This window comes from Trichechus manatus, unplaced genomic scaffold (genome assembly GCF_000243295.1).
Source record: "Trichechus manatus latirostris isolate Lorelei unplaced genomic scaffold, TriManLat1.0 scaffold00069, whole genome shotgun sequence".
In the NCBI taxonomy this organism is placed as follows: domain Eukaryota; kingdom Metazoa; phylum Chordata; class Mammalia; order Sirenia; family Trichechidae; genus Trichechus; species Trichechus manatus.
In genome coordinates, this window is record NW_004444005.1 from 2,033,370 (window position 1) to 2,061,355 (window position 27,986).

At 40.3% G+C, this 27,986-nt stretch overlaps 1 protein-coding gene across 2 annotated transcripts; it reads left to right on the top strand.

Annotated features, from left to right (window-relative positions):
* The first annotated feature begins 1,673 nt into the window (after positions 1-1,673).
* NEMP1 (nuclear envelope integral membrane protein 1) lies at positions 1,674-27,905 on the top strand. 2 transcript variants are annotated; one of them, XM_012556584.2, is made up of 9 exons: positions 1,674-1,827; positions 16,876-17,000; positions 18,151-18,370; positions 19,752-19,824; positions 22,493-22,586; positions 23,052-23,166; positions 23,872-24,097; positions 25,495-25,668; positions 26,374-27,905. In XM_012556584.2, exons 1-9 carry the CDS (start codon positions 1,701-1,703, stop codon positions 26,552-26,554), a joined length of 1,335 nt encoding a protein of 444 aa, XP_012412038.1. In that variant the 5' UTR covers positions 1,674-1,700; the 3' UTR covers positions 26,555-27,905. The 2 variants fall into 2 exon arrangements, with proteins under 2 accessions (XP_012412038.1, XP_023590315.1); XM_023734547.1 differs by lacking the exon at positions 1,674-1,827 and adding an exon at positions 14,687-14,732.
* Positions 27,906-27,986: the final 81 nt, after the last annotated feature.

Sequence of the window (27,986 nt, forward strand, 5' to 3'; positions counted from 1 at the left end):
CGGAGGTCTGGGGACCATCCTTTCAGGGGACATCTAGGTCAACAGGCATAACAAAGTTTATTAAGAAAATGTTCTGCATCCTACTTTGGTGAGTGGCCTCTGGGGTCTTAAAAGCTAGCAAGAGGCCATCTAAGATGCATCAATTGGTCCCAACCCACCTGGAGTAAAGGAGAATGAAGAACACCAAAGACACAAGGAAAGTATTAGCCCCAGAGATAGAAAGGGCCATATAAACCAGAGACTCCATCAGTCTGAGACCAGAAGAACTAGATGGTGCCCGGCTACCACCAATGACTGCCCTGACAGGGAACACAACAGAGAGTCCCTGATGGAGCATGAGAACAGTGGGGTGCAGAACTCAAATTCTAGTAAGAAGACCAGACTTAATGGTCCAAGACTGGAGGATCCCCAGAAAGCATGTCCCCTGGGCTGTCTTTCAACCCAGAACTAAAACAATTCTCGAGGCCAACTTTTCAGACAAAGAATAGACTGGACTATGGGACATAAAATACTACTTGTGAAGAGTGTGCTTCTTAGCTTAAGTAGATCCATGAGACTAAATGGGCAGCTCCTGTCCAGATGTAAGATGAGAAGGCAGAGAGGATCAGGAGCTGGTTGCATGGACACGTGAAATCAGGGGTGTGAAATCAGGGAGGAGTGTGCTGTCACAGTATAGGGAGAGCAACTAGTGTCACAAAACTATGTATAAATTTTTGTATGAGAGACTAACTTGAATTGTAAACTTTCACTTAAAGTACAACAATAAAAAATAATAATGAAAAAAAAAGCTACCAGTCTAAACCAGTTTAAAATGTATTGTTCCTAGATCAAATGTAACCATTCATACTTGCCAAAAATGTTTTGCAATGAGTCCTTGGCCTCTATGAAAAGTATAAAACTGCTGTGGAGAGGTTCGAGTTTATTTTCAAATTATGTTACTGGTTTCCAATAATCCCTTATCAGTAAAAGTATTGTCAAAATACCAGTTATTTATGATCAGGTTTAATTTTTTGGTACAAACATGAAACTGTTATTGATAACTTTCCGTGGCTAGCTTCCTAGTAAACTAATAAGTAACCCAAGGAGCATGAGAGACAATGAAGTCTTATGACTACATTTTTAAATGCTAATGTTTATGCCTGTAAAACATTGACAACACAATTTTTTGTGACTGCCGTTTTAAATCATTTAGGACTTTGGAGGTCCAAACTTTTTGTCAACCGTCTTACTTTAGAAAAATTTCCCGTCAGGAAGACCTTAAAGAGATCTCAGTTACAGGCTTGCCGTAGCAAAAAGACCGCGATAAAGAGGAAAGAAGGCTGATGGTACTCAAAACACGTTCCACAGCAATATCGAGTTTGGTTAAGGAGGCCTCGCCCATTCTGATTTCTGTTGGTTAGGCTTGCCATCAATCGCCTGAGTTGTAAATAAACTGGAGACGGAAGCATGTTGTTAAGGGGTGGGATCTTCCTGTTGCCGTTGCTAATTTTCTAATAGGCTGAAAAGTGCTTTCCCGCCCTCTCCTATCAGTTGCTAAGGCGCGGGATTCATAGAGTCCTTAAAGGACTGAGTGCTCGAAGCTCCGCCCATTCGGTTGGTCGTCAGGGGGCGGGTCTTGTAGCTGATAGGCTGCTGGCCGTGCCTGTTCAGAGTAAGTTGCTAGGGAGAGGCACGTGAGGAGGAAGCGGCTTGAAGCGACCATGGCGGGAGGAATGAAAGTGGCAGTCTCACCGGCAGCTGGTCCCAGACTCTGGGGCTGGGGGCCTGGGGACGGTGGGGCAGTGCGGCTGCTCTTGGTCCTCTCCGGCTGTCTGGTCTGCGGCGCAGGTACCGCCAGGGCAGCAGCAGCCAAGGGGGCGGGTCCTGAGGGGTTATTTTTAGAAAAGTGGTCATTGTCCCGCCGGCGTGGTCCGTTACTTTGCTGAGGGGCGCTGCCTGAGTGCTGAGGAAGGAGCTCCGTCGTTGGCAAATGGGCGTTGAGACTGAGGGTCAGGGTCCTGGGGCGTCTTGGGGGAGATGCTCAGAGTGGGGAGGAGGCTGGAGCCTTGTGACAGGCAGGGAGGGCGGCCTGGGCTGGCTGTGAGATGGTCCTGGGGGCTGCGTAGCGCTCCGGAGGCCTCCTGGTTAAAGGGAAGGAGATTCGAGGACAGTTCCGGGCCAGTGGTGCTGCCACAGGAAAGGGAGCATCCCATTCATTCGGCAAATTAGCAAACACCTGCGCGTAAGCCTGGTCAGGCCGAGGGCACGGATGGCGGAACAGATCATTCTAGTTGACAGAAATGCAATGATTTCTATATATTTTCTGCCCTTGAAAGACGCTGGCCCCTGCTTCCCCTGTAGAACGGACCTGAAGTCACTAAATCGCCCTATTTCAGAAAAGATACAAATGCCATTCAGCATAGGGTAGGTTTCTTCAGGCAAAATTATTTGGTACTTGTTGCTGGAGAGTTGACTTTGGACTGGGAAAGAAAGTGTTTTCCTCTGCTCTTAAAATCCAGAAAACCTCTATTGTGCTTGTAAAAACCTCCTTCTACCCCTTTGTTGTTAAACAGCAAAGTAAATGAGGTTTCCCAGCTTCCACTGGAGGGAGTCGAAACTTAGGAATAAAGAAATTTTATCTTGCAAACACATGCTGAGTGCTCTCACCTCTCACTTGGGTTGCTGCCTATCTCATGCTGTCACTTGTATTATCCTTAGCTGCAGCTTTAAGGTGGTCTCGGCAACCCGAGATCGAGTTCCAAAGTGCAAGCATCCTTCTAAAAAAAAATTTTTTTTTTTTTTTTGGACGGAGGGGAAGAAGTATCCAGGAAGGCACTTTCCAGAGACAGGGTCCAGAGTAACACTTGAAGGGCTGTTTATTATCAGGATGAACTTGGGCCAGATGGTTAACTTCCAAAATGAGGCCAGCAATACCTACCTTGAGGGTTGCAGGGATGAAATGAGAAAATACCTGCAAAAATGCTGGCACGTAGTAACTGTTCAATCAGTGGTCCTTTTCTCTTTTGAGAGGAACGGAGACTTCTTGGCTTGGAGAAGGGTGAACTCAGGAGCTGATATTTGTTTTGTATGGCCTGATAGATCGTATGGGTGGCAGCTATAAAAGAGACTATCATGTAGTAGAGAAGAACCTTCTAAAAGTCAGAAGTATCCAAAGATGTTGACTGGAATAGCTCAGAAGATAGCAAGTTCCTTGTCACTGAAAGTTTATAAGTCTGATTATAAGAATAATGTATGCTTATTTTAGATTATTTGGAAATTACAGTTAAATATAAAGAAGTAGAAAAAAACTCAGTATATTAGATTCAGAGGTAATCCATTTTAGCACATTTTATTCTGGTCTTTTTTCACATGTTTTTGATTAAAAAAAATTTGTTTTGGGTTGATAATACACTCATGCCTGTCAGTAATCCAGTTCCCTTCCCTGGGGGCCACCAGTTGTTACCAGGGACAGTTTTCTCATTTGATTTTCTGGCACAAGAATTTCCCTATACCATATAAAATTTTTCATAAATATTATTTTTACTTGTATTACATTCCATTGTATGGACAGACCATTCTTTACTTAATGTTCTCCCCATTGTTGGTTGAATATTTGTGGTGTTTCTAGTTTTTCACTCTTGTAGGTAAGACTTTGTAAACTTTTTTGTGTATAAATATTATTGCATTTGGATTTTTTTTTAAAGGTAGAGTCTCAGAAATGAGAATCAGAAATTATATATGAGAAGGTAAAATATATTTTAAGATTCTTGAAACAAGGTCTTTGAACTGGTTCTGCCTGGTTCAGTCATGGCTGATGAAGCGACACCCGAATGGACCCGGAATTTTAAAAGTGGGTGAACTGGGACGTTAAGTGGAACGGGAAAAATTATGGGTCAAAGCCCTGCTAGAAACTTAATCTCCTGAGAAAACAAGGGCAGGCTGTGTGTTGCATAGCAGCGAAATCTCTTGACTAGCAGAGTCGGGAGAAGCAGTGCCCCACTCAAAGATGGTGGCAGACCAGCCTGCTTTGAATGTGTGTCACTCTCCACAGTTCTGGTAGTAATCCAGTCACCTGTATCAGTCTCCAGAGAGGGCTCACTACGCCTCTTTGGGGTCTCCCATTCCGGGGCTTCCACGTGTAATTTTTCCTGTTGGGGTTCGTATTCCGCTTGACCCAATTTTACATGTTTGGCTCTGTTCCGGCCATGCCTGAACCGGTTCGAACTAGTTGGAGGCCCTGCTTGAAACATCGCTAAAATGCTTTCCTGTAAAGGTGTGCCAGTTTACACCACCATCAGCAGTGTTTGACTGTTTGTGGCCCATACCCTGTAACATTTTTGCTAATTAGATTTCATAGATGGCATCTTATTTTACTTTGCATTTCTTGCAGCGTTTGTGAGAGTATTTTTCAGTTGTTAATAACCATGTTTGTATTCCAAATTTTGGATGCTTGTGTGTCCTTTGTTCTGTGCCTATTTATTATGATTACTATTTATTGGGATTCTGATGTATTTTAAAAATCAATTTGTATGAGCTTTTCTATATATTAAGAATATATGTGTATATATATCCTTATTAAATAATGTATTTATTTATTGTAGAACTATTCCTTAATTTTGTTTAAGCCCCCCCCTTTTTTTTTGGGTTTATATTTTTCATGTGTTCACTTGATTTTGTTTTTGAGATTTTTTCCATTGCTTTCATGCTTAAAGAGTCCTTCAAAATTAACTGTTACTATTTAGTTTTGTTTTGCTAGCACAAGTATTTCCCTCTGTGTATGATTTTAATTCTTTTCATTTTACGTTGTAATCTGTCTATAAAAGTTCACGTTGGCATTTGGTGTGAGGTTCTAGATAGATACTGTTTTCCAAATAACCAGCCAGTGGTCCCAGCATCCCATTGATTAATCTTTTGCTAAGCTCATTGATTTAAGATGCTAATTTTTAAGGAGGCTTTTAAGTATAAACTGATTACCACTTAACAGAAATGAGTAGACGCTATTTAAGAATTAGAAGAGGTTGAATCATTATCTTTTACCAGTAGATGTTAAATGATCAATGTTTGTAGACTGAAAAGTAGCTGAAAAGTAAGTTTTAATTAGAAGTGAATATGAAGTCATTAACCTTTGAATAACTGCTTTATAGGTAAATACAGTTAGCAAGTTGTGATTCACTAAATTCCAAGAAGGCATTTTCCCAGAAGAGCTAGATCTTTGGGCTCAGAAGATGTCTTCCTGAATTTTTAATTTATTTTACTGTTTAACACACTGGCTAACCCACTTTGGGGAGAGGAAAAAAGGTGATGTATGTCATTTTGCTGTGGGAAGCACAAGGTACTAACATGAGCATTTTGACAAGGTGTGTATATTTAAGGCCATTTACTTTAATTCTGTTTCTAAAAATTTAAGCTACAGCTAGAGTCGTGATTGTTTCCACAGATCATGCCTCTCAGGTTGAATTCATCCCTCTTCAATGAATTTCCAAAGATGTGGCTGACCAAGGTGCTGATTTTCATGGAAGGTTTTGGTTAAGAGATTTTTTTTTTTAACTTTCTTTCCTTCTTTCCCTTGAATCGGAGCCCTGGTGGTGCAGTGGTTTAAGTGTTTGGCTGCTCACCGAAAGGTCGGCAGTTTGAATCCACCAGTTACTCGTTGGAAACGCTATGGGGCAGTTCTGCTCTGTTCTATAGAGTTGCTATGAGTCGGAATTGACTCGATGGCAGCAGGTTTGTTCGTTTTTCCCTTGAATGGTGTGGAATTCTGTAAAGAAAGAACTAGATTTAAAAAGATGTTAATTCTGACATTACTTTTTTTTTTTTTAATTTTATTGTGTTTTAGGTGAAAGTTTATATAGCAGACTAGTTTCCCATTCAACAAATTGTGCACAAGGTGTTCCATGATGTTGGTTGCAATCCCCACACTGCGTCAACATTCTCCCCATTTCTGTCCTGGGTTCCCCGTTTCCTTTCCTCTGGTTTTCCTACTCCTTCCTGCCTTCTCATCTTTACTTTTGGGAAAATGTTGTCCTTTTGGTCTCATATAATTGTTTGTTTTATGGAGCACATTCTTTTCGAGTGTTACTGTTTATTTTATAGGCCTGTCTGTTGTTTGACTGGAAGGTGGTTTCTGGGAATGGCTTCAGTTCCAAGTCAGAGAGATGTCTTGGGGCCATAGTCTCGGGAATTCCTCCAGCCTCTATCAGACCAGTAATCTGGTCATCTTTTTATGAATTTGATTTTTTATTGTACGTTTTTCTCCTGCTCTGTCTGGGACCCTCTGTTGTGATCCCAGTCAGAGCAGTCTGTAGTGATAGCCAGGTACCATGTAGTTCTTCTGGTCTTGGGGTTCTGTAGGATGTGGTGCATGTGGTCTGTTAATCCTTTGGACTAATTGCTCCCTTGAGTCTGGTTTTCTTCACTCTCCTTTACTTAGGATGGGAAGAGACCCCTAGTTGTATCTTAGTTGGCCAGTCACAAGCTTTTAAGACCCCAGATGCTGCTCACCAAAATGTTCTTACGTGCTATGTTATGCCAATTGATGTAGATGTCCCCCAAGTCTATGGTTCTTAGCCTTAAAGCCTAGTATCTTTGTCCTGGGAGGTGTTTGGTTGTGCATAAGAGGTTTCCATGACTGTGTTCCTTGTGTATTCTATTGTCTGTATTAGTATACAAACAACATCTACAAATATGCATGTAGAGATATCCACAGTGTAACCTATATTTGCAGGTGGGTGCTCCCTTACCAATCTACCAGTATATCCCTTTTAAATTATTATTCATTAATACTGTTGTTTCAGGATTGTCTGTGTTATAGTAATTACTGTAGTTGTCCTTTTTTCTTGTTTTCCTTTCAGTATTCGCCTTTGCCTTTGTCATGTTGTGCTCATTTCCCCCATATAGTGTATTGCCTTTCCCTTCACTAACATGTTTAGTAATTTACCCTCCCTCCCCCTCCCTTCTCTGGTTAGCATCAAATAATTTTTTTTCTATGTATAAATCTTTTCGTGTTTTTTTATATTAGTGGTCTTGTACAATACTTGTCCTTTTTATTTTTTTTGTGAGACATACAAAATTTTATTTTACGTTTAAAGACCTCTAGACTCTCTGACTTTTCTTGTGTCACCACTTCTGTGTTTAGCCACATTTGAAGTTCTTTTTTTTTTTTTTTTAATTGTACTTCAGGTGAAAGCTTACAGAACAAATAGTCTCTCATGAAACAGTAGTACACACATTGTCCTATGACACTGGCCAACAACCCCACAACATGTCAACCCTTTAGCTTCTCAACCTTTTTTTTTGGTGAAAATACACATAGCCAAAGACACACCGTTTCAAAAATTTCTACATGCACAGTTCAGTGACATCGACCACGCTTCTCTAATTGTGCTGTCACTCTCACTTAAGGTGAAGGCTTACAGAACAAAATAGTTTCTCATTTGACAGTTACTACAAGTGTTGCCCTGTGACAATGGTTAACAATCTCACAACACGTCAACAATATCCTTACTCAACCTTGGGTTCCATATCACCAGCTTCCTTGTCCCCTTCTGCCTTCTGGCCCTTGTCACTGGACTCCTGTACCTCGTTAGTCTCATTTGGTTTTACGGGGCTGTCCACTCCCAGGCTGAACGGTGAATCTCGGAGATAACTTCACCACTGAGCTAAAAGGGTATCTGGGGGCTGTACTCTCGGGGTTTCTCCAGTCTCCTTTAGGCCAGTAAATCCGGTATTCCCTTGTGAGTTAGAATTAGATTCTACATCCTTCTCCAGCTCCGTCCAGAACCCTCTGCCATGATCCCGGTCAGAGCAGTCAGTGGCGGTAGCCAGGCGCCATCTAGCTGTACTGGACTCAGTCCGGTGGAGGCCTTGGTAGCTGTGGACAATTAGTCTTTCTACCTGATCTTTTCCTTGACGATACTTGTCCTTTTGTGACTGGCTTATTTCATTCAGCATAATGTCCTTCAAATTCATCATGTTGTGAGATGTTTCGTGGATTTGTTGTTATTCTTCATTGTTGAGTAGTATTCCATTGTGTGTTTATACCACAGTTTGTTTAGCCATTTATCCATTGATGGGCACTTAAGTTGTATACATCTTTTTGCTATCGTGAATAATGCTGCAGTGAACATGGGTGTGCATGTGTCTATTCATGTGACGGGTCTTATTTCTCTAGGGTGTATACCTAGGAGAGGGATTGCTGGATTGTATGGTATTTCTATTTCTAGCTTTTTAAGGTAGCACCATATTGTTTTCCATAGTTGTCGTAACATTTTACATTCCCACCGGCAGTGTTTAAGGGTTCCAGTTGCCCCACAACCTCACCAGCATTTATTTTCTGTTTTTTTTGATTAGTGACGTTGATGTCAGGGTTTGTATCTCGTTTTAGTTTTAATTTGCATCTTTCTAATGGCTAATGATTGCGAGCATTTCTTCATGTGTTTGTTAGCTGCCTGAGTGTCATCTTTGGAGAAGTGCCTGTTCATGTTCTTTGCCCATTTTTCAATTGGATTGTTTGTCTTGTTGTTGAGGGGTTGAAGTTTTCTATATATTTTAGAGATTAACCCCTTGTCAGATATGTTGTAGCCAAAAATTTTTTCCCAGTCTGTAGGTTCTCTTTTTACTCTGTTGGAGAAGTCTTTTGATGAGCCTAAGTGTTTAATTTTTAGGAGGTCCCATTCATCTAGTTTATCGTCTGCTGTTTGTACATTTTTGGTTATGGTTGGTATACTATTTATGCCGTGTATTAGGGCCCCTAGAGTTTTCCCTATTTTTTCTTCCATGATCTTTATAGTTGTAGATTTTATATTTAGGTCTTTGATCTATTTTGAGTTAGTTTTTGTATATGGTGTAAGGTATGGGTCCTGTTCATTTTTCTACAGATAGATATCCAGTTTTGCCAGCACCATTTGTTAAAGAGACTGTTTTTTCTGCCTATAATGGACTTTGGCCCTTTGTCAAAGATCAGCTGTCCACAGATGGATGGATTTGCTTCTGTCTTCTCAGTGCTCTTCCCTTAGTCTATGTGTCTGTCATTGTACCAGTACCAGGCTGTTTTTACTACCTTGTCTGTGTAGTAGATTCTGAGATCAGGAAGTGTGAGGCCTCCTACTTTGTTCTTCTTCAGTAATACTTTACTTATCTGTGACCTCTTTCCTTTCCATATGTCATGGATTGAATTGTGTCTCCCCAAAGTATCTGTCAGCTTGGCTAGGTCATGATTCCCAGTATTGTATGATTGTCTACCATTTTATCATCTGATGTGATTTCCGTACGTGTTGTAAATGCTATCACTATGATGTAATAATATCGATTAGCGGCAGTTATATTGATGAGGTCTACAAGATTAGATGGGGTCTTAAGCCAGTCTCTTGTGAGATATAAAAGAGAGAAACAAGCAGAGAGACGGGGGGACCTCATACCACCAAGAAAGCAGTGCCAGGAGCAGAGCGTGTCCTTTGGACCGGGGGTTCCTGCGCAGAGAAGCTCCTAGTCTGGGGGAAGATTGATGAGAAGGACCTTCCTCCAGAGCCGACAGAGAGAGAAAACCTTCCCCTGGAGCTGATGCCCTAAATTTGGACTTCGAGCCTACTAGACTGTGAGAAAATAAATTTCTCTTTGTTGAAGCTATCCACTTGTGGTATTTCTGTTATAGCAGCACTGGATGACTAAGACACCGTGTAAAGTTTGTGATTAGTTTTTCCATCTTGTTAAAGAATGCTGTTGAAATTTGGATTGGTGTTGCATTATATCTATAGATTGCGTTGGGTAGTATTGACATTTTCACATGAGCGTGGTATGTTTTTCCATTTATATAGGTCTTTTTCGGTTTCTTGCAGTAGTGTTTTGTAGTTTTCTTTGTATAAATCTTTTACGTCCCTGGTTAGATTTATTCCTAAGTATTTTATTTTATTATTTTTTTGTGGGGGAGGGGGAGCTGTTGTAAATGGTATTGTTTTCCTTATTTCCTTTTTGAAGTTCTCTTTCGTTAGTGTAGAGGAATCCGACTGATTTTTATATGTTGATCTTGTATCCTGCTACTTTGCTGAGTCCTTTCTGTTATTTCCAGTAGCTTTCTTGTGGGGTCTTTGGGATTTTTTATGTATAAGATCATATCATCTGCCAGTAGGATAATTTTACTTCTTCCTTGCCATGGCATTGCTTTTTATAAACAGTTTTCTTTGGTTAGCAAAATGACATTGGGTAATTTTTAAGTTAGTTTAAAAGCAATGATACCTTCTCTTGGCATTAAGTTTTTCAGATGGCCTGTGTTATTGAAATATAACTTGTATCCTACTACCCTCTTGAAAATAATAATGGGCTTAAAAAGGTGTAGTGCTGCATTACTTGGTGCTGTGGGAGAGAAGAGGGGTTAATAAATGTGAATCTTTTGTTAGTTTTATTTGGCAAGTTTGTGTGTTTACTTGGGCTTTGTGAATAGACTGAGTATTCTTTAAGGAAGCTATAGGTTCTTGTTTAACATCTGTTTTTGGTAATGCTTCCCAGTGTTTTTGTAGGCCTCAATGAATTTGTAAATACAGTATTTTTCAGATTCATATAACCTCATTCTCCAGAAGAAAATAAACTCTTGATCCATATATGTGAGTAGATATTCTTTTCAGTGGAGTTCTTGTATGGTCCAAATAGTTAACACACTTGCCAGTAACTAAAAGGTTGGCAGTTCAAGTCCACGCAGAGATGCCTCAGCAGAAAGGCCTGGTGATCTACTTCTGAAAAATCATCCATTAAAATCCCTACAGAGCACAGTTCTACTCTGACACACATAGGGTCTGCCATGAGTCGGAATCGACTCCACAGCAATTGGTTTCGTTTTTTTGGTATTCTTTTCAGTGGATTTATGGACTTGTTAGTGAGACATATGGTCAACAGGGTTTTGGAATGGTTTCATTTTAGGAAAGATACGATTGGAGAAAATCCTAGATTAAAAATCCTAGATTAAATCTTAGTGAGAAATTGGTAGTGTATCAAGACTGTATTTTTAAAAATGGAGATGCAATTTATATACTGTAAAATTTACCCTATAAAAGTGTACAATTCAGTAGTTTTTAATATAGTCACAAAGTTCTACACCCATCACCACTGTCCAATTCCAGTGCATTTTCATCACCTCAAAAAGAAAACCTGTACCCATTACAGTCACTTCACATTCCTGTCTCTTCCAGCCCCTGGCAACAGCTCATCCATTTTGTATCTGTGTCTGTAATTTGCCTGTTCAGGATATTTCATATAAATTGTTGTTGTTAGGTACTGTCGAGTCAGTTCCGACTCACAGTGACCCTATATACAGCAGAATGAAACACTGCCCGGTCCTGCACCACCCGTGCAGTTGTTGCTGTGTTTGAGCCCATTGTTGCAGCCACTGTGTCAATCCATCTTGTTGAGGGTCTTCCTGTTTTTCACTAACCCTCTGCTTTACCAAGCATGATAACCTTCTCCAGGGACTGGTCCCTCCTGATAACATGTCCAAAGTATGTAAGACAAAGTCTCGCTGTCCTCACTTCTAAGGCGCGTGCTGGCTGTACTTCCAAGACAGATTTGTTCTTTCTTCTGGCAGTCCATGATACAGTTAATATTCTTCTCCAACACCGTAATTCAAATGCAGTTTTTCTTCACTCTTCCTTATTCATTGTCCAGCTTTTGCAGGCATATGAGGTGATGGAAAATACCATGGCTTGGTTCAGGTGCACCTTACTCCTCAAAGTGACATCTTTGTTTTTTTAATACTTTAAAGAGGTCTTTTGCAGCAGATTTGCCCAATGCAGTACGTTGTTGATTTCTTGACTGCTGCTTCCGCGGGCATTGATTGTGGATCCAAGTAACATGAAATCCTTGACAACTTCAATCTTTTCTCCATTTATCATGATGTTGCTTATTGGTCAAGTTGTGAGGATTTTTGTTTTGTTTATGTTGAGGTGTGATCCATACTGAAGGCTGTGGTCTTTGATCTTCATCAGTAAGTGCTTCAAGTCCTCTTCACTTTCAGCAAGCAGGGTTGTGTCATCTGCATATTGCAGGTTGTTAATGAATCTTCCTCCAATCCTGATGCTGCATTCTTCTTCATATAGTCCAGCTTCTCAGATTATTTGCTTAGCATACAGACTGAATAAGTATGGTAATAGCATACAAGCCTGACACACACCTTTTCTGATTTTAAACCATGCAGTATCCTATTGTTCTGTTCGAATGACTGCCTCTTGGTCTATGTACAGGTTCCACATGAGTTAAATGTTCTGAAATTCCCATTCCTTGCAGTGTTATCCATAATTTGTTATGCTCCACACAATTGAATGCCTTTGCATAGTCAATAAAACACAGGTGAAAATCTTTCTGGTATTCTCTGCTCTCAGCGAAGATCCATCTGACATCATCAGTGATAGCCCTGGTTCCACATCCTCTTGTGAATCTGGCTTGAATTTCTGGCAGTTCCCTGTCAGTGTTCTGCTACAACCATTTTTGAATTATCTTCAGCCAGATTTTACTTGTGTGTGATACTAATCATATTGTTCGATAATTTCTGCATTCTGTTGAATCACCTTTCTTTGGAATGGGCACAAATATGGATCTCTTCCAGTCGGTTGGCGAGTAGCTTTCTTCCAGATTTCTTGGCATGGACGAGTGAGTGCTTCCAGCATTGCATCTGTTCGTTGAAACATCTCAGTTGGTATTCAGTCGGTTCCTGGAGCCTTGTGTTCCGCCAGTGCCTTCAGTGCAGCTTGGACTTCTTCCTTCAATACCATAGGTTTTTGATCCTATGCTACCTCCTGAAATGGTTGAACGTCCACTAATTCTTTTTGTGCAGTGACTCTGTGTATTCCTTCCATCTCTTTTTGATGCTTCCTGCATTGTTCAATATTTTACCCTTAGAATCCTTCAGTATTGCCACTCGAGGCTTGAAGTTTTTCTTTAGTTCTTTCAACTTGAGAAATGCCGAGGATGTTCTTCTCGTATGGTTTTCTAACTCCAGGTCTTTGCACATTTCATTAGAATACTTTGTCTCCTCGAGCTGCGCTTTGAAATCTTCTGTTCACTTCTTCTATTTCATTGTCTCTTCCATTCGCTTTAGCTGCTCTGTGTTCAAGAGCAAGTTTCAGAGTCTCTTCTGACATCCATTTTCTTTCTTTCCTGCCTTTTTAATGACCTTTTTTTCTTCATGTATAATGTCCTTGTCATCCCACAACTCATCTGGTCTTTGGTCTTTAGTGTTCAGTAGGTCAAATCTATCCTTCAGATGGTCTCTAAATTCAGGTGGGATATACTCCAGGTCAGACTTTGGCTCTCATTGACTTGTTTTAATTTTCTTCAGCTGCGACTTAAACCTGCATAGGAGCAATTGGTAGTCTGTTCCACAGTTGGCCTCTGGCCTTGTTCTGACTGATGATATTGATGAGCTTCGCCATCATTTCTTTCCACAGATGTAGTCAGTCTGTTTCCTGTGTATTCCTTCTAGTGAAGTCCATGTGTATAGTCACTGTTTATGTTGTTTAAAAAAAGATATTTCCAACAAATAGGTCAATAGCCTTGCAAAATTCTATCACATGATCTCCAGTGCCATTTCTATTTTGTATATATGGAATCACACAATATGTGGCCTTTTGTGTTTGGCTTCTTTCACTGAGCATAATATTTTCAAGGTTCATCCGTGTTGTAGCATATATCAGTACTTCATAATTTTTTATGGCTGAATAATATCCCTTTGTATGATACAGCACATTATGTTTATCCATTCATCTGTTGAAAGACATTTGGGTTATTTCTACTTTTTGAGTGTATGAATAGTGCTTCTATGAATATTCGTATACCAGTTTTTATGTGGACATATGTTTTCCAGTTCTCTTGGTTGGAATTCCCTAGAAGTATAAAGGAATAATTTCTTTTATAAGTATCAGCACAAAGCTGGTTCCTATGAGGAGGAGGTTAAAGATGTCCCAAATATCTAACTTTTCCAAGCTGCTGTACCATTCCATCATCTGTAATATGAACTACTCCCCCTTGCCTTAGTACTCTTCCTCCTATCTTTGGGTTCCCTAATTCACTGCAACATCTCGCAGAACTCATGAACCATATAAAGGAAATGGCTCATAAAATTGTGAAGTCTGGCAAGTCCCAAATTTGTAGGTCAGGCGTAGACTTCTCCCTGGCCCTCAGTCTCTGCCCAAAGGCACTCAGCTTTCTTGCGCCCATGGACCAGGAAGCCCACTGCGCCGTCTCCTGCGAGTCTCTACTGCAGGTGTCTCCCTCTTTGGTGGTGGTGGTGGGCTCTCCTCTCTGCTCTGGAATTGGCTCTCTTTTAAGGCAAAACTGACCAATCCCCTTGGTGGGCCACAATTATCTTATTTGCATAGCCCCACCCAATCACCTGAATGGGAGTCACAAGACTATGGCTAGAAAGGCCACACACAAAAATAATTGTGCTGCAAAGTGGAATTGCTGGACCATTTGATAACTCTGCATTTGACTTTTTTTTTTTTTGTACTTTAGGTGAAGGTTTACAGAATAAATAGTTTCTCATTAAAAAGTCAGTACACATTGTTTTATGACATTGGTTAACAACCCCATGACATGTCAACACTCTCCCTTCTCCACCTTTTTTTTTTGGTGAAAATATACATAGCCAAAGATACACCATTTCAAAAATTTCTACATGCGCAATTCAGTGACATCGATTACGTTCTTCCAGTTGTGCTGCTGTTCTTGCTTTAGATGAAGGTTTACGGAACAAAATAGTTTCTCATTAAAAGGTTAGTACACATGTTGCCCTATGACAATGGTTAACAACCTCACCACATGTCAACGCTGTCCTTACTCAATCTTGGGTTCCCTATTCTGCATTTAACTTTTTAAGAAACTGTCAAACTGTTTTCCAAAGCGGCTGCACCATTTTATAGTCCCATCAACAATGGATGAGGGTTGCAGTTTCTCCACATCCTTACCAACACTTGTTATTTTAGCCTTTTTGATTATAGCCTTCCTAGTAGGTGTGAAGTGCTCTTTTGTGGTTTTGATTTGCATCTCCCTAGTGACTAGTAATGTTGGTGATGTTGAGCCTCTTATGTGCTTATTGGCTGTTTGTGTATTTTTGGAGACATGTCTATTCAAATCATTTGCCCATTTTTTAATTGTGTTGTCTTTATTGTTGAGTTGTAAGAGTTCTTTATGTATTCTGGATACTAGACCCTCATCAGATATATAATTTGCAAATGTTTTCTGCCATTTTGTGGGTTGTCTTTACAGTTTCTTGACAGTATCCTTTGAAGCATGAACATTTTTTAAATTTCATGATGTCGAGTTTATTTTTTCTTCGGTGGATTATGTTTTTGTTGTCATATTTAAGAAACCATTGCCTAATATGAGGTTATGAAGATTTACACCTATGATTTTTTTTTTTTTTAAACAATGATAACATTTATTGTGTTCATGAAACTGCATTTTGGGCAGGCACAGAAGGGATAGTTTGTATCCGTTCTACACAGGGTCATCTGTGGTGGTTCAAAGCCTAGGAGCTGGAATCTTCTGAAGGTTTGCTCACTCACATGGTCTGACATTTGATGCTGGCTGTTGACTTGGGGTCTCAGTTCCTCTCCTTGTGGACCTGTCCATGTGCTCTCTCTGTGTGTTAGTTTGGGTTTCAAATAAAGAGACACATAGGGTGAGGTCTGAGTTGGTTCCCAGTCGGGGCTTCCGTGCACCAAAAGAGGACGTGCTACCCTTCCACGTGCTCTGTGTGTTTCACCAACTAGGAAGCCCCACACGTGATTTTTTAAATAAGAGTTTTATAGTCTTAGTGCTTACATTTAAGTTCAGTATTGAGTTTAACTTCAATATTAGTCTTAGCTTCACCCTAAAACCATTTTGGACTGGTGGGCATCAATGCTACAGTGTAATTTTGGCTTTCTGAAATTTGATTGAAGGTTTTTTTGTTTGTTTGTTTTTATTTAGTTTATTTAAATCAACCCACCTTTAAACTCAGAACTAGAGCGATAAGTAAATTTCCCAGTACAGTAGCACTTGATAAGTTGCTGAACACAGTATAGAATTCAAGGAAGGAGTTATTTAAATGTTTTGTGATAAAGAAGTTAGCTTGGGCAAACTTGGGTGGGAAGGTACAGAAGAGTAGTCACTTTTAAACCTTGAATTAGCTGAGATTGAATACAGACTTCTGGGGGGAGAATATTGTGTTTTGTTAAGAACAAAGAGAATGTATATAATCATTGGTCGCTCTTAAGATTTGAGATGAAACAAAATAGCTGGAAAAAAGCCCCTTTGCAATCTTTTCATATTCTCTTAAAGTACTGTATATACCAAAACTTTGCCAACTCTGCCTGTCCCGCTTAGGAGAGGGATGGAGAAAATCAACAGATGGGCTTACTCTTTAGCTCTGCCTTCACAGGGAGGCAGGGTATGTTGTGGTGAAAACCACAGTCAGACTTGGGTCTTAATCTCAGTTAAATTACATACTAGCTGTGTGATTTGGGGCAAATTACTTAATCTTTTTAAGTATTGGTTTCCTCATTTGTAAAACAGGGATTTTGAGAGTGTCTACCTCACAGGATTGTTGGGAGTGTTAAATGAGAGATCAAATGCAAGGTACTTAGCATACTGTCTGCCATAATATACACTTAATAATGACTTTTATTATTACTTATTCTGGGTTAATGACTATTTGTAATATTTGGTTCACTAAATTTGACAGAAATAAGACTCTGTCTTTTTCCTTCTCTCATCTCAGTTTCCCTGTTTCTCAGTCCAGCTAACATTTTAGCCCTGAGTTGAAATATAGCCTTTAAAAAAGTATTAGTTTATTTCTTTTTATGAAATGAATTATAGTTATTAGCTTGCTGTGCTATGTTATACTTAATTCTTGTTTCCTTTCTTTGCATAAAGCTGGAACTGGTGTACATGTGGTCATGCTTCAGGAATCCGAAGTTTATTATGACAGTTTAAGCCAACAATTCTGTTATAAAAATGTGCTTGTCCCAAAGTGGTATGATATATGGACACGGATACAGGTAAGAACCTGGAGGCCTTGGCAAGAGCAGCTTCTGTAAATATCTTGTCTGTCTGTAATTAGTGAGTATGTGGACACATTTTTCTCCCTCACACATAATAAAAAATGTATTACTAACAACCTTGTTAGGGTTGAGATTATCCTGGGTTGTATTTGTATCAACAAGCACTTTATGCCTACTTAGTGTTGCTCTTTCTTTGCTCCCTGAACTACTTACAGTACTCTGAATTCCTCAGCAGACCCTATGGTAAACTTCCTTCCTCCTTCCTCCCTAGGAAACTGCTTTCTTCTCTCCCTCCTTGACTTTTTCCAGCACAGCACACCCTCTCTCCTCTCTTTCAAGGCCTTATGCCTTCTTTGGGCTGGAAACTGTTGGGCGCCTATCAGGATGTAAACTCCTTTGACTTGCTGTTCCTATTCTATTCTGATTCTACGCAAGATGTTTCATAAACCCCCTGAGCTGAAGCTATCCCTTAATAGAATGATTTTGGTCTCACTTATTTCATAACACTGTTAAGTTACCTGGACAGCGGGTGTCTGATTCTGATAGTGATTGAACAAAATGAGTCCTTCGGAAACTGTTGCTGCTGCTGTAAGCACAGCTACTGACAAGGGCATTTGTTGTTCACATCGAGAATATATGAGTGGGTTTATAGGTTTTTTTTGTTGTCTGATAGAAAAATCATACTCCATCTGGGGCACATTATAACCATAGTCAGTAATTTGTGAGAACGGGTTGAGCTTCTCAGCCTGTTATTATGGGAAACATTTTCTGTTTTCTGGGACTGTTTATGCTTGGCAATTTTCTTAATATTCTAGACCCTCGCTTTGTATGATTTCTCATAAATACTGTATTGATAATTCTTTCAGCTGGGAAGTCCCCACCCCCACCCCATGCTTTGGCCAAATAGTCGTTCTAGCTCCTGTTAACAAGACATTTCTAACACCTGCCTCTCTGTACCATGTGCAGTGTTATTTGCGCAATTATGTTTTAGCCGTTGCATCTCTGTATATCTGTTAAGCCTTGTGAAAGACTGGCGCTAACACTGATTTAGCTCTTCACTCCATAGGTTTTTTTTAAAGATTGTATTTGTGGAAATTTAAAATTCCTACTTGCTTCTTTCTCTTGCCAACGTTACTTGTCTTTATAGATCTGGGTAAATAGTTCCAAATTGATACGAGTCACCCAGGTGGAGAATGAGGAGAAGCTGAAGGAACTGGAGCAGTTTAGTATCTGGAACTTTTTTTCCTCCTTTTTGAAAGAGAAACTGAATGACACCTATGTTAATGTGGGTCTATACAGCACAAAAACCTGCCTCAGAGTTGAGATTATCGAGAAGGATACCAGCTACAGTGTCATTGTGACCCGGAGTAAGTTTCACCTCTATTTTTCTGATGGATTCTGTAGTGAGAAGGGACTGAGCTTTGGAGGGTATAATTAGTGAGAGAGAAGTCAGCCCAAGACAGCTCCATTTTGGTTCTGATTATAACCCTGAGTATACCACTGCTCCATACAGTTCAGGGAGACTTCACCCCGTATAAGACTCTATAGGTCTTGAATTGAGACTTCCCTTCAGATCATTCTGAGTACTTCCTTACCTAGAATTGTGAAGACTTACATTCCTGGTACTGCCAGTGTGCCTCATGGTTTTGAGAGTAAATTAGACAAATGTGTTCCTGCCTTCTGGGCATTTCCAGACAAAGGTAGATGTCCTGAAATGTACAGGTCTACATTTGAAGATTTGAATGGTTAAACAATAAAAACTGAAGAAAGGTAAAATTGAATATTAATACTTCACAAAGAAAAAGAGTACTTGTGGGCCTGTAAATAAAGAGAAAGTCCACTGCAGCTTAGATTTATTCAGTGGGACTGGGAGAAGTTTACCCTTCTCTGAACATTTCTGAGAAACTTTCACAAGGAGGCAGATTATTGTCCTGTTGAATTCTCTCTGACTTTTGGCTTCTCCTGGGTTACTACCCAGGGTCCTCGGATGTTGTGAGTAGTAGGAACATTTCTAGGTTTTGCAGTGAAATAGGTTATGCCCTTCAAATTGTCCTAAGAGTCCAAAGTTATTTGGTACAAAGGATTGGCCTGTTTTTTTGGTGTTCTTTCTACATTCACTGATCCCTCTTGCTCCAGTTCTGTTTCTGGGCCTCCCCAAGACTCCAGAGCTCTTGAATGTGAAAACTGTGGGAGTGTCTGGTATGCCACTGAGGGGCCCCTACTTGGGCCCCTGGTACTGAGTGAGATGTATATGAGTGTAGGCTTTTCCAGCACAGGCTTGTACAGCAAAGGGAAGTAGGTGGTATTGTTGGACAAGGAAAGTAGCCAGTTAGTGAACAACAGAGGGCCCTGACTCAAGGTCTAGCCAAAGCTGCTGAATTCTGTGCCTGTGAGCGACTAAAGGCTTGAAAGTCTGAGTGGTGGAGACCCCTTGTGGATGATTGCAAGAAGTGCTGATAGCACCATGCCTGACTCCGTCCAAAGTGAGGCTTAGTTTCTTTTAGCCTTAGCATAGGTAGCCAAAACTAAAATAAGCTCTTCAGGAAAGTACAGGTTAGACAGAGACCTAATTACACTTTCTCTTTGGAGGGGGGCCCAGGCTTTGTGCGGCATTTACATTGCTCTTTAGGTGTGCTTTTTGCATTTATCTTATTGTAGCTGACCAATAACACCGACATTGGCCTTTTATTCTATAGTGCCTTAAACTGTTTGGTTCTCCTATTAAACGGAAGTCTTTATTTATTTCAGGATTTGACCCCAAACTCTTCCTTGTTTTCTTCCTGGGACTTATGCTATTTTTTTGTGGAGACGTGCTGAGCAGGTAGGTTCCAAGGCTAGTGTACAGTATTTGGAGGCCAGGCCCACCCTGCTTGACTTTGATCATAAAAACGCTAAGTGCTGCCATTCCCTAGTCCAGGACCTTTATGGGTAGGCCATTGTCTGCTTGGAGATTTTTTTTCACTACTTTAATATGTTATGGTTTTTGTTTTTCTTGTAATTAAGATTGGCAATAATGAAATTCCCCCATTAGATTAACCCATCATGTGATGGGATTTAGCCAGTACTATGAAGTTGAACATCGCCACCTGTTATGGATTGAACTGTGTTCCCCAAAAATGTGTGTCAACTTGGCTAGCCGTGATTACCAGTATTATGTGGTTGTCCTCCATTTTGTGATCTGATATAGTTTTCCTATGTGTTGTAAGTCTTAATCTCTGCATGTGGTTAATGAGGCAAGAGTAGGTTATATTAAAGAGGATTAGAGTGGGATGCAGCACCGTTACTCAGGTCACAGCCCTGACCCAATGTAAGAGGAGTTTCCCTAGGATGTGGCCTGCATCACCTTTTATCTTACAAGAGATAAAAGGAGAGAGAAGCAAGCAGAGAGATGGGGACCTCCCACCACCAAGAATGAAGAGCTGGGAGTGGAGCATATACTTTGAACTGGGAGTCCCTGCACTGAGAAACTCCTAGACCCAGGGGAAGATTGATGACAAGGACCTTCCCCCAGAACCAACAGAGAGAGAAAGCCTTCCCCTGGAGCTGCCGCCCTGAATTTGGACTTCTAGCTTCTTAGACTGTGAGAGAGTAAATTTCTGTTTGTTAAAGCCATCCACTTGAGGTGTTTCTGGTATAGCAGCACTAGATAACTAAGACACCACCCTTTCCACCACTGGAAATAGTGTTAAACCCTAATTTACATAGACCAGGTGTTGATGAGTTTCATGGTGTTCAGAGGTAAAGAGACACTTTTAAGTAAGTGTTGTGAGTTTTGCTTTTATTTTTCATATCTTCCACTTATTCATATCCTGCCTTTAGGAACCTATAAGCTAAGACAGATGAAACTAACATGTACAAATGTAAAGAAAACATATAGATAACTAAACAGACATGTAGATAACTAAACAAACATTGAACAAAGGTAGACTTAACATTAACTCTACACAAGTAAAAAGTGTTTGTTGTCATTAGGTGCTGTTGGGTTGGTTCTGACTCATAACAACCCTGTGTACAACAGAGTGAAACACTGCCCAGTCCTGCTCAGTCCTCACTGTTGTTGTTATGCTTGAGCCCATTGTTGCAGCCACTGTCAATCCATCTTGTTGAGGGTCTTCCTCTTTTTCGCTGACTCTCTACTTTACCAAGCATGATGTCCTTCTCCAGGGACTGATCCCTCCTGATAACATGTCCAAAGTATGTGAGGTGTAGTCTCGCCATCGTTGCTTCTAAGGGGCATTCTGGTTGTACTTCTTTCAAGACAGATTTGTTCTTTCTTTTAGTAGTCCATGGTATATTCAATATTCTTCACCAACACCACAGTTCAAAGGCATCAGTTCTTCTTTGGTCTTCCTTATTCATCATCCAGCTTTTGCATGCATATGAGACGATTGAAAACACCATGGCTTGGGTCAGGTGCACCTTAGTCTTCAAGGTGACCTCTTTGCTTTTCAACACTTTAAAGAAGTCTTTTGCAGCAGATTTGCCCAATGCAGTGTGTCTTTTGATTTCTTGACTGCTGCTTCCATGGGCGTTGATTGTGGATCCAAGTAAAATGAAATCCTTGACAACTTCAATCTTTTCTCCGTTTATCATGATATTACTTACTGGTCCAGTTGTGAGGATTTTTATTTTCTTCATGTTGAGGTGTAATCCATACTGAAGGCTGTGGTCTTTAACTTCATCAGTAAGTGCTTCAAGTCCTCTTTACTTTCAGCAAGCAAGGTTGTGTCATCTGCATAATACAGGTTGTTAATGAGTCTTCCTCCAATCCTGATGCCCTGTTCTTCATATAGTCCAGCTTCTCGGATTATTTGCTCAGCATATAGATTGAATAGGTATGATGAAAGGATAGAACCCTGACACACACCTTTCCTGACTTTAAACCAGGCAGTATCCCCTTGTTCTTCGTATTTGTGAAGTAATAAATGAGAGATTAACAGTTTCAGTTTGAAGTTGAGCTTGAGTGGATTGGTGGAAGTTGTTCCTTATTTTGAGGATCCTGAGAGAAACTCATAGTGAGGGAGGAGTATCTGGTAGAAAGCCTGGAATGGAAGTAGGCGCCGTCTGTTCTAGGCCATGTGTTTGATTTACCCTTCTGGGTAAGCAGTTCAGTTCCACTTTGCACTTGGCACTTGGGCAGTATTCTTGCCCCTTTGTTTTCCCCAGAGAAGTTGTGCAGTTCCTCAGAAGAAGATTCTTACGAAAAGCTGGGTTGGAGACATGCTAGGTGAGGGGATTGGGAGGCTAAGCAGAGGTTTATTGTTAATTGGTTTATTACTGGGATGTATTTATTTGAGCATTTTTGTTGATACTAATCTGGCAGCAGCTACATTGTACCAATCTCTACTCTTTTCTGACCTCAAGATTTCGTGAATTTCTGCTCTAATTTTGTGCCTTTTTCTACCCTTTCGCTGGGATGGTTGACCTAGTTTGAACAATGGCATGTATGAAGTATACACATATCATCATACAGTAAATTTTCTTTGCAGAAGTCAGATTTTCTACTATTCCACTGGCATGAGTGTGGGAATTGTGGCCTCTCTACTAATCATCATTTTTATAGTGTCCAAGTTTATGCCCAAGGTAAGTAGCAGAATCCTTATATGCAGTTAAGATGAGCTTGGATAGCTGAAGGACTGTTTGCCTGGATGTTGTTAGAACACTGAAAATTTGCACAATGACTGACAAGTTGCCCTACAAGATGTCCTATTCTTTCTTTGATTCAGAAAGATACTTTCTACCATGTAACTTGGAGCCTGATTACATATAAACTCTTCTTTTTTATATAAAGTCCTATGCTCAGTGAGGATTAAAGTTTCCTTCCTGTTAATTACATAGCCAGGCTTTGAAGTTATTTAGCATCTCATCTTCCCAGTGTTCCTTGCAGACGGTACCATTTTAAATATAAAGGGTCTCTTTTTAAGAGATGTGTTTTTTGTGCACTTTGAGTGGGCTGAATTTTTTTTTAAATGATTGTTCCATTTTGCTTCTCTAATGTGTGGAAAGCCTGTTGTAACTTTTTGCTTTCACTTCTACCTTCTGTCCTAGAAAAGTCCCATTTACGTCATCCTGGTGGGAGGCTGGTCCTTTTCTCTGTACCTCATTCAGCTAGTTTTTAAAAATTTACAAGAGATCTGGAGGTGTTACTGGCAGTATCTTTTGAGTAAGTGTTGTCAGTTTTGCTGTTGCTTTTCATGTGTTTATAGGCTGTTTTAGCTCATTTGGTAATGAAAAGACTGTTGTCTGCTTATAGGAGTTAATAGTCCATGTGATTTTATTAACTTTTAAAATTGAAAGTTCTTCATGTGTTTCTAACTTGTCTACTTTTCGCCTCTTAAAATGATGCTGCTGGGGATAAGACTTTAATTTGTTGGTATTTATAAATGCACCTCTGCACAGGAGACTTCTTTCTGGAAGGCTGTAGATGATTTTATTAATGTCATATTTTAAACACAGTTGGGGGACCTTAAGAAGTAAAGGACTCAGTGGATCTTATCTACAGATTGAGAACCCTTTGGTCATACAGATAGTAACCCTTGATTATATCCTTTGAGGGGTGATTAATCTGTATATCCTATATTGGTGTTTTATTACTATTCCAGAGTTGTTCAAGATGTATCTTTATGTTCCATTTGAACCAAATAAATTTGGGATGACAGAAAGGATAGAAATTTACAGATATAAATGTATTCTAATAATGAAAAAGGTATGAATAATTGAGTAAAGGTCTTGCTTGATTTCCTGGTTAAATAGATGCTATACAGTGAATATACTGCTAACCCCCCCCACCCCACCCCACCACACACAAAGAAATTACTTTTACCAGGTATAGAGGAAGAGGAATGACTTTTGATGACTCTTTTCATAGGCTACGTCTTCACAGTTGGATTCATGAGTTTTGCAGTGTGTTACAAGTATGGGCCCTTGGAGAATGAACGAAGTATCAACCTGCTGACCTGGGCCTTGCAGCTGATGGGCCTGTGTCTCATGTATTCTGGCATCCAGATACCGCACATTGCCTTTGCCATTATCATCACTGCACTGTGTACCAAGAACCTGGAATATCCTATTCAGTGGCTGTACATCACCTACAGGTGACTGAAAGGCAGTGTATCTTTGTATTGACATATGCAATATGGGATGCAGTTGCAGCGAAAGGATACGGAGGTGTAAACCTGGGAGCCTCTTTGTTCATGAAGACTTATTGTATTACGCTTCTGCTTTTGTTTCTGAGTCAAATGTTTTAGCACTCTCTCTAGACGTATTTTCTAGTTAGTTTATATGAAATAAAAGCATCCAGTAAAATGTTATGTGTTTCTGTGACCACTAGGTGGTTCAGATTATAACACTTCATACCACATGCCCCAGGTCCCCTGGTTTCAGTTTATTTCACATTGGTGATCAGGGTGTCTGGGAGTCTGAGTCTTATTTTAAGATGTAACTTGTAGCATGTTATCACCTTGCATTGTGAAAATGGAATGGTCATAGGTTATGAGGTTATCAGTGGTTCTTCTACTAGAGGCAGTCAAGGTGATGCCTTCAGTTTGGGGAACCCAGTCCGTGGACCACAATCTTACACCATCATTTTCTTGTTGTTTTTCCATTTATTGGAAACTAAATAAATTTTTTTAAAAGTTGTTGTAGTTTAAATGAAGTTTACATTTCACGTTAGTCTCCCATACAAAAATTTATACATACGATGTTATGTGACCCTAATTGCTCTCCCCATACTGCGACAGCATATTCCTCCTTTCCACCCCGATTCTCCACGTCCATTCAACCAGCTCTTAACCCTCTCTGCCTTCCCATCTTACCTCCAGACAGAAGCTGCTCGTTTAGTCTCTTGTATCTACTTGAGTTAAGAGACATACTCCTCACAAGTATCACTTTACATCCCACAGTCCAGTCCAGTCCCTGTCTGAAGAGTTGGTCTCAGAAATTCTGGGCTGATAGAGAATCCAGGGGCCATGCTTTCTGGGGTTCCTCCAGTCTCAGTCAGACCATTAAGTCTGGTCTTCCTAGAATTTGAGTTCTGCACCCCACCTTTCTCCTGCTCCATCTGGGACTCTCTGTTGTGTTCCCTGTCAGGGTGGTCATTGGTGGTAGCCGGGCACCATCTAGTTCTTCTGGTCTCAGGCTGATGAAGTCTCTGGTTTATGTGGCCCTTTCTGTCTCTTAGGCTAATACTTTCCTTGTGTCTTTGGTGTTCTTCATTCTCCTTTACTCCAGGTTAAATAAATATTTTATCATTTGTTGGAAAACAAGGGGATTTATTCACAGTAAATAATATTGACTCTCATGACTAGTCACTCATTGTCTAACTTGCCAAGAGTCCATTATAACTAAAGATGTCTTTGGAAGAACGGTAAGGGTGTAATGACTCTTAATGTTCAGCCGTCTGCTCTATGTTTAGCTCACTGAAGGGAGCTAGAGGTAAGGATGGGTATAGATTACTGATTAATGATTCATGATATTATTTTGATGAGCACAGAAAGATGTGTAAGGCAACAGAAAAGCCTCTCCCCCCTCGCCTTCTGACAGAAGAAGAGTATCGGATACAAGGAGAGGTGGAGACCCAAAAGGCTTTACAGGAACTTCGAGGATTTTGTAGGAGCCCAGACTGCTCTGCTTGGAAGACTATTTCTCGAATCCAGTCTCCAAAAAGGTAAACTCTTGGCCAAATATGCCAAGCATTTATAAGGGTAATTGACCTACAGTTCTAACAGAGATCATACTTCTAGATAATCACTTTGTATGTGTGGCCTTTGTTTTCCTGTTAACCTGGGAATAGTCAAGAGAAAGGTAAGTATATCGTCATATGTTTAGCTGTAGCCTGTTTCCTCAAGTCTTAAGGAACCATTGACTCCAGCTTTGATGGTAGCATTGAGAGGGGAAGACTCCCATACCATGTTAAGTTTCTCCTCGATAGTTTTCATTACTCTCTGAGTGTGTATGTTGTTTTTTTTTTTTTCATTTTTAGTTGGGAGCAGCTGTACAGTGAGTATGTGAAGCTTCAATTTCGAATCCTGATGGCATAAACTTTATAGGGCTATAAACACTAATAAACGTGTAAAGTCCCTTAATCTTCTCTTATCAGGATTATAGATGGCTAATGGAACTTCAGCACTTCCATGACTAAAAAGGATAGTCTTGTGCCTGTTAAACAGGATGGAGTTGTAAGAGATGTTGTCCTATGACCCCAGCTTTACTTTTCTCCATATTTCTTACTTTAGTCCTTGAGCAAGGACAGGAATGTTGGCTAGACTCAATAATAGTTTGAGCTGTGAGCATATCAGGGGTATCAATTTGTTCTTATTTTGAAAGAAAGAACACAGGGCAGGTTCCTAATGAGTATTATTTTCTCTTCCAGATTTGCTGACTTTGTGGAAGGCTCCTACCACCTCACACCAAATGAGGTTTCTGTCCATGAGCAGGAGTATGGATTAGGGAGCATTCTTATCCAGAATGAATTCTATGAGGACACATCCTCTGAGGAGGAGAACTCAGATCCTTGCTGCCCCTCTATCACACAAAACAACTTGCTGGCTTAGGTGGTACTCAGTTATTTGTATGTGGACTGACTTGATATCTGGGTGGTCCGTGTTGCATATGTTGTGAAATTGCTTCTCACCCCTTTGAAATAGGGTGAGATAGTGCAGAAATTCTCCTACTGAAGTTAGAGGCTTGCGTAGGCCTCCCTCTGGAACTGGCCTAGGTGGTCTCTGTGGGATCCCTGGGGAAGGAGGGTGAGTAAGGTAATGAATGCTGCCAGCAGTTTGCTTCCCATTGGTTGAACTGTCAGTCCACTTTTATGTTCCGAAAGAAATTGATGGCTGGAATGCCATGCATAGGTAGCATGGTGTTCTGGTGCCTCTTGGAAAGTTGATTGAGTTGTGGCATTTCTGCCTGTATTTTCCCAATAGGATAATTTAAACATTTGTGGCATCTTTTGACTGTGGCTGGCCCTCAGGAGTGAGATCAGTTATAAGTGTAGTAATGCTTTCAGACTATAGGCTGCATCTTCCATAGAGAAATCCACAAATCTGAGCATCTTTGACTTCTTTTATTTCAGTGATTTTAGAATAATCCTTGATTTAACACTTTTTAGAGAAAGATGAATTTTTTCGTGTCTTGTTTTTGAAACGTATTTTTAATAATGTCACAAGCTCATGTTGCAGAACTAGCAAGCGCCCCAGAGTGACAAAGCCCACCAACGCATAAAATCCATTGCCATTGAGTTGATTCTGACTCATAGCAACCCTATAGGACAGAGTAGAACCGCCCCATAGGGCTGGTGGATTTGACTGCAGCCGAGCTCTTAACCACTGCCACCAGGGCTCCAACAAAGCCCGCAGACTCCTACACATTTATTAACATGAATTTTCCTTTAAAGCCCCAGAAGTTGTTGTGGTTGGTTCAGCTTCGAATTAGTTCTCAAACATACACTATTCTGAGTTCTGCTTGCCTTCAGAGGGATCATGTCTGTAGGTCTTCTTAGGCAAGGTCTGTTGGGCTTTTTATTATATTCAACTTTTAATTCCATCTTAAAAATACATTTGCACTCTTCCCTTACCCTTCCTCCTCAGTTACCTGACTTCCTGCTTCCCTTTGTGAGGTGTCCGTTAGGTGAGGACCTATGAAGTGTGTACAATTGTTTGTTTTGTTTCTTATGCCCTCTTTTTCTTGGTTTATGGCATTATTCATGCCACCTAGGAGAAGTGATCTTATTTTGGGGATTTAAATACTTTTTACAGGTTCTCTGTTTTTCCTGTCAATGGGTTGTATATCTTTTGGTTACTATGGAATCAAGAAACTATTTCCTTTTCCTTTCCCTTTCTTTGTGTGTTTACTCATTCTGCCCATTCCTTACAGCCTTTCCTCACCAAAAAAAAAAAAAAAAACCTGGCTAATTTGTAAGCCCTGAAACTATCTGGAAAGTTTCTTGATACACAAATTGTAGCTTTGTGGCTGCCACAGTTTGCA

Excerpts from the sequence above, each read along its gene's own strand:
- NEMP1 (XM_012556584.2), top strand. The coding sequence starts at position 1,701 with ATGGCGGGAGGAATGAAAGTGGCAGTCTCACCGGCAGCTGGTCCCAGA. Across the intron at positions 24,098-25,494 it reads TGGCTGTACATCACCTACAG|AAAGATGTGTAAGGCAACAG; the intron begins GTGACTGAAAGG and ends TGATGAGCACAG. Across the intron at positions 25,669-26,373 it reads CGAATCCAGTCTCCAAAAAG|ATTTGCTGACTTTGTGGAAG; the intron begins GTAAACTCTTGG and ends TTTCTCTTCCAG.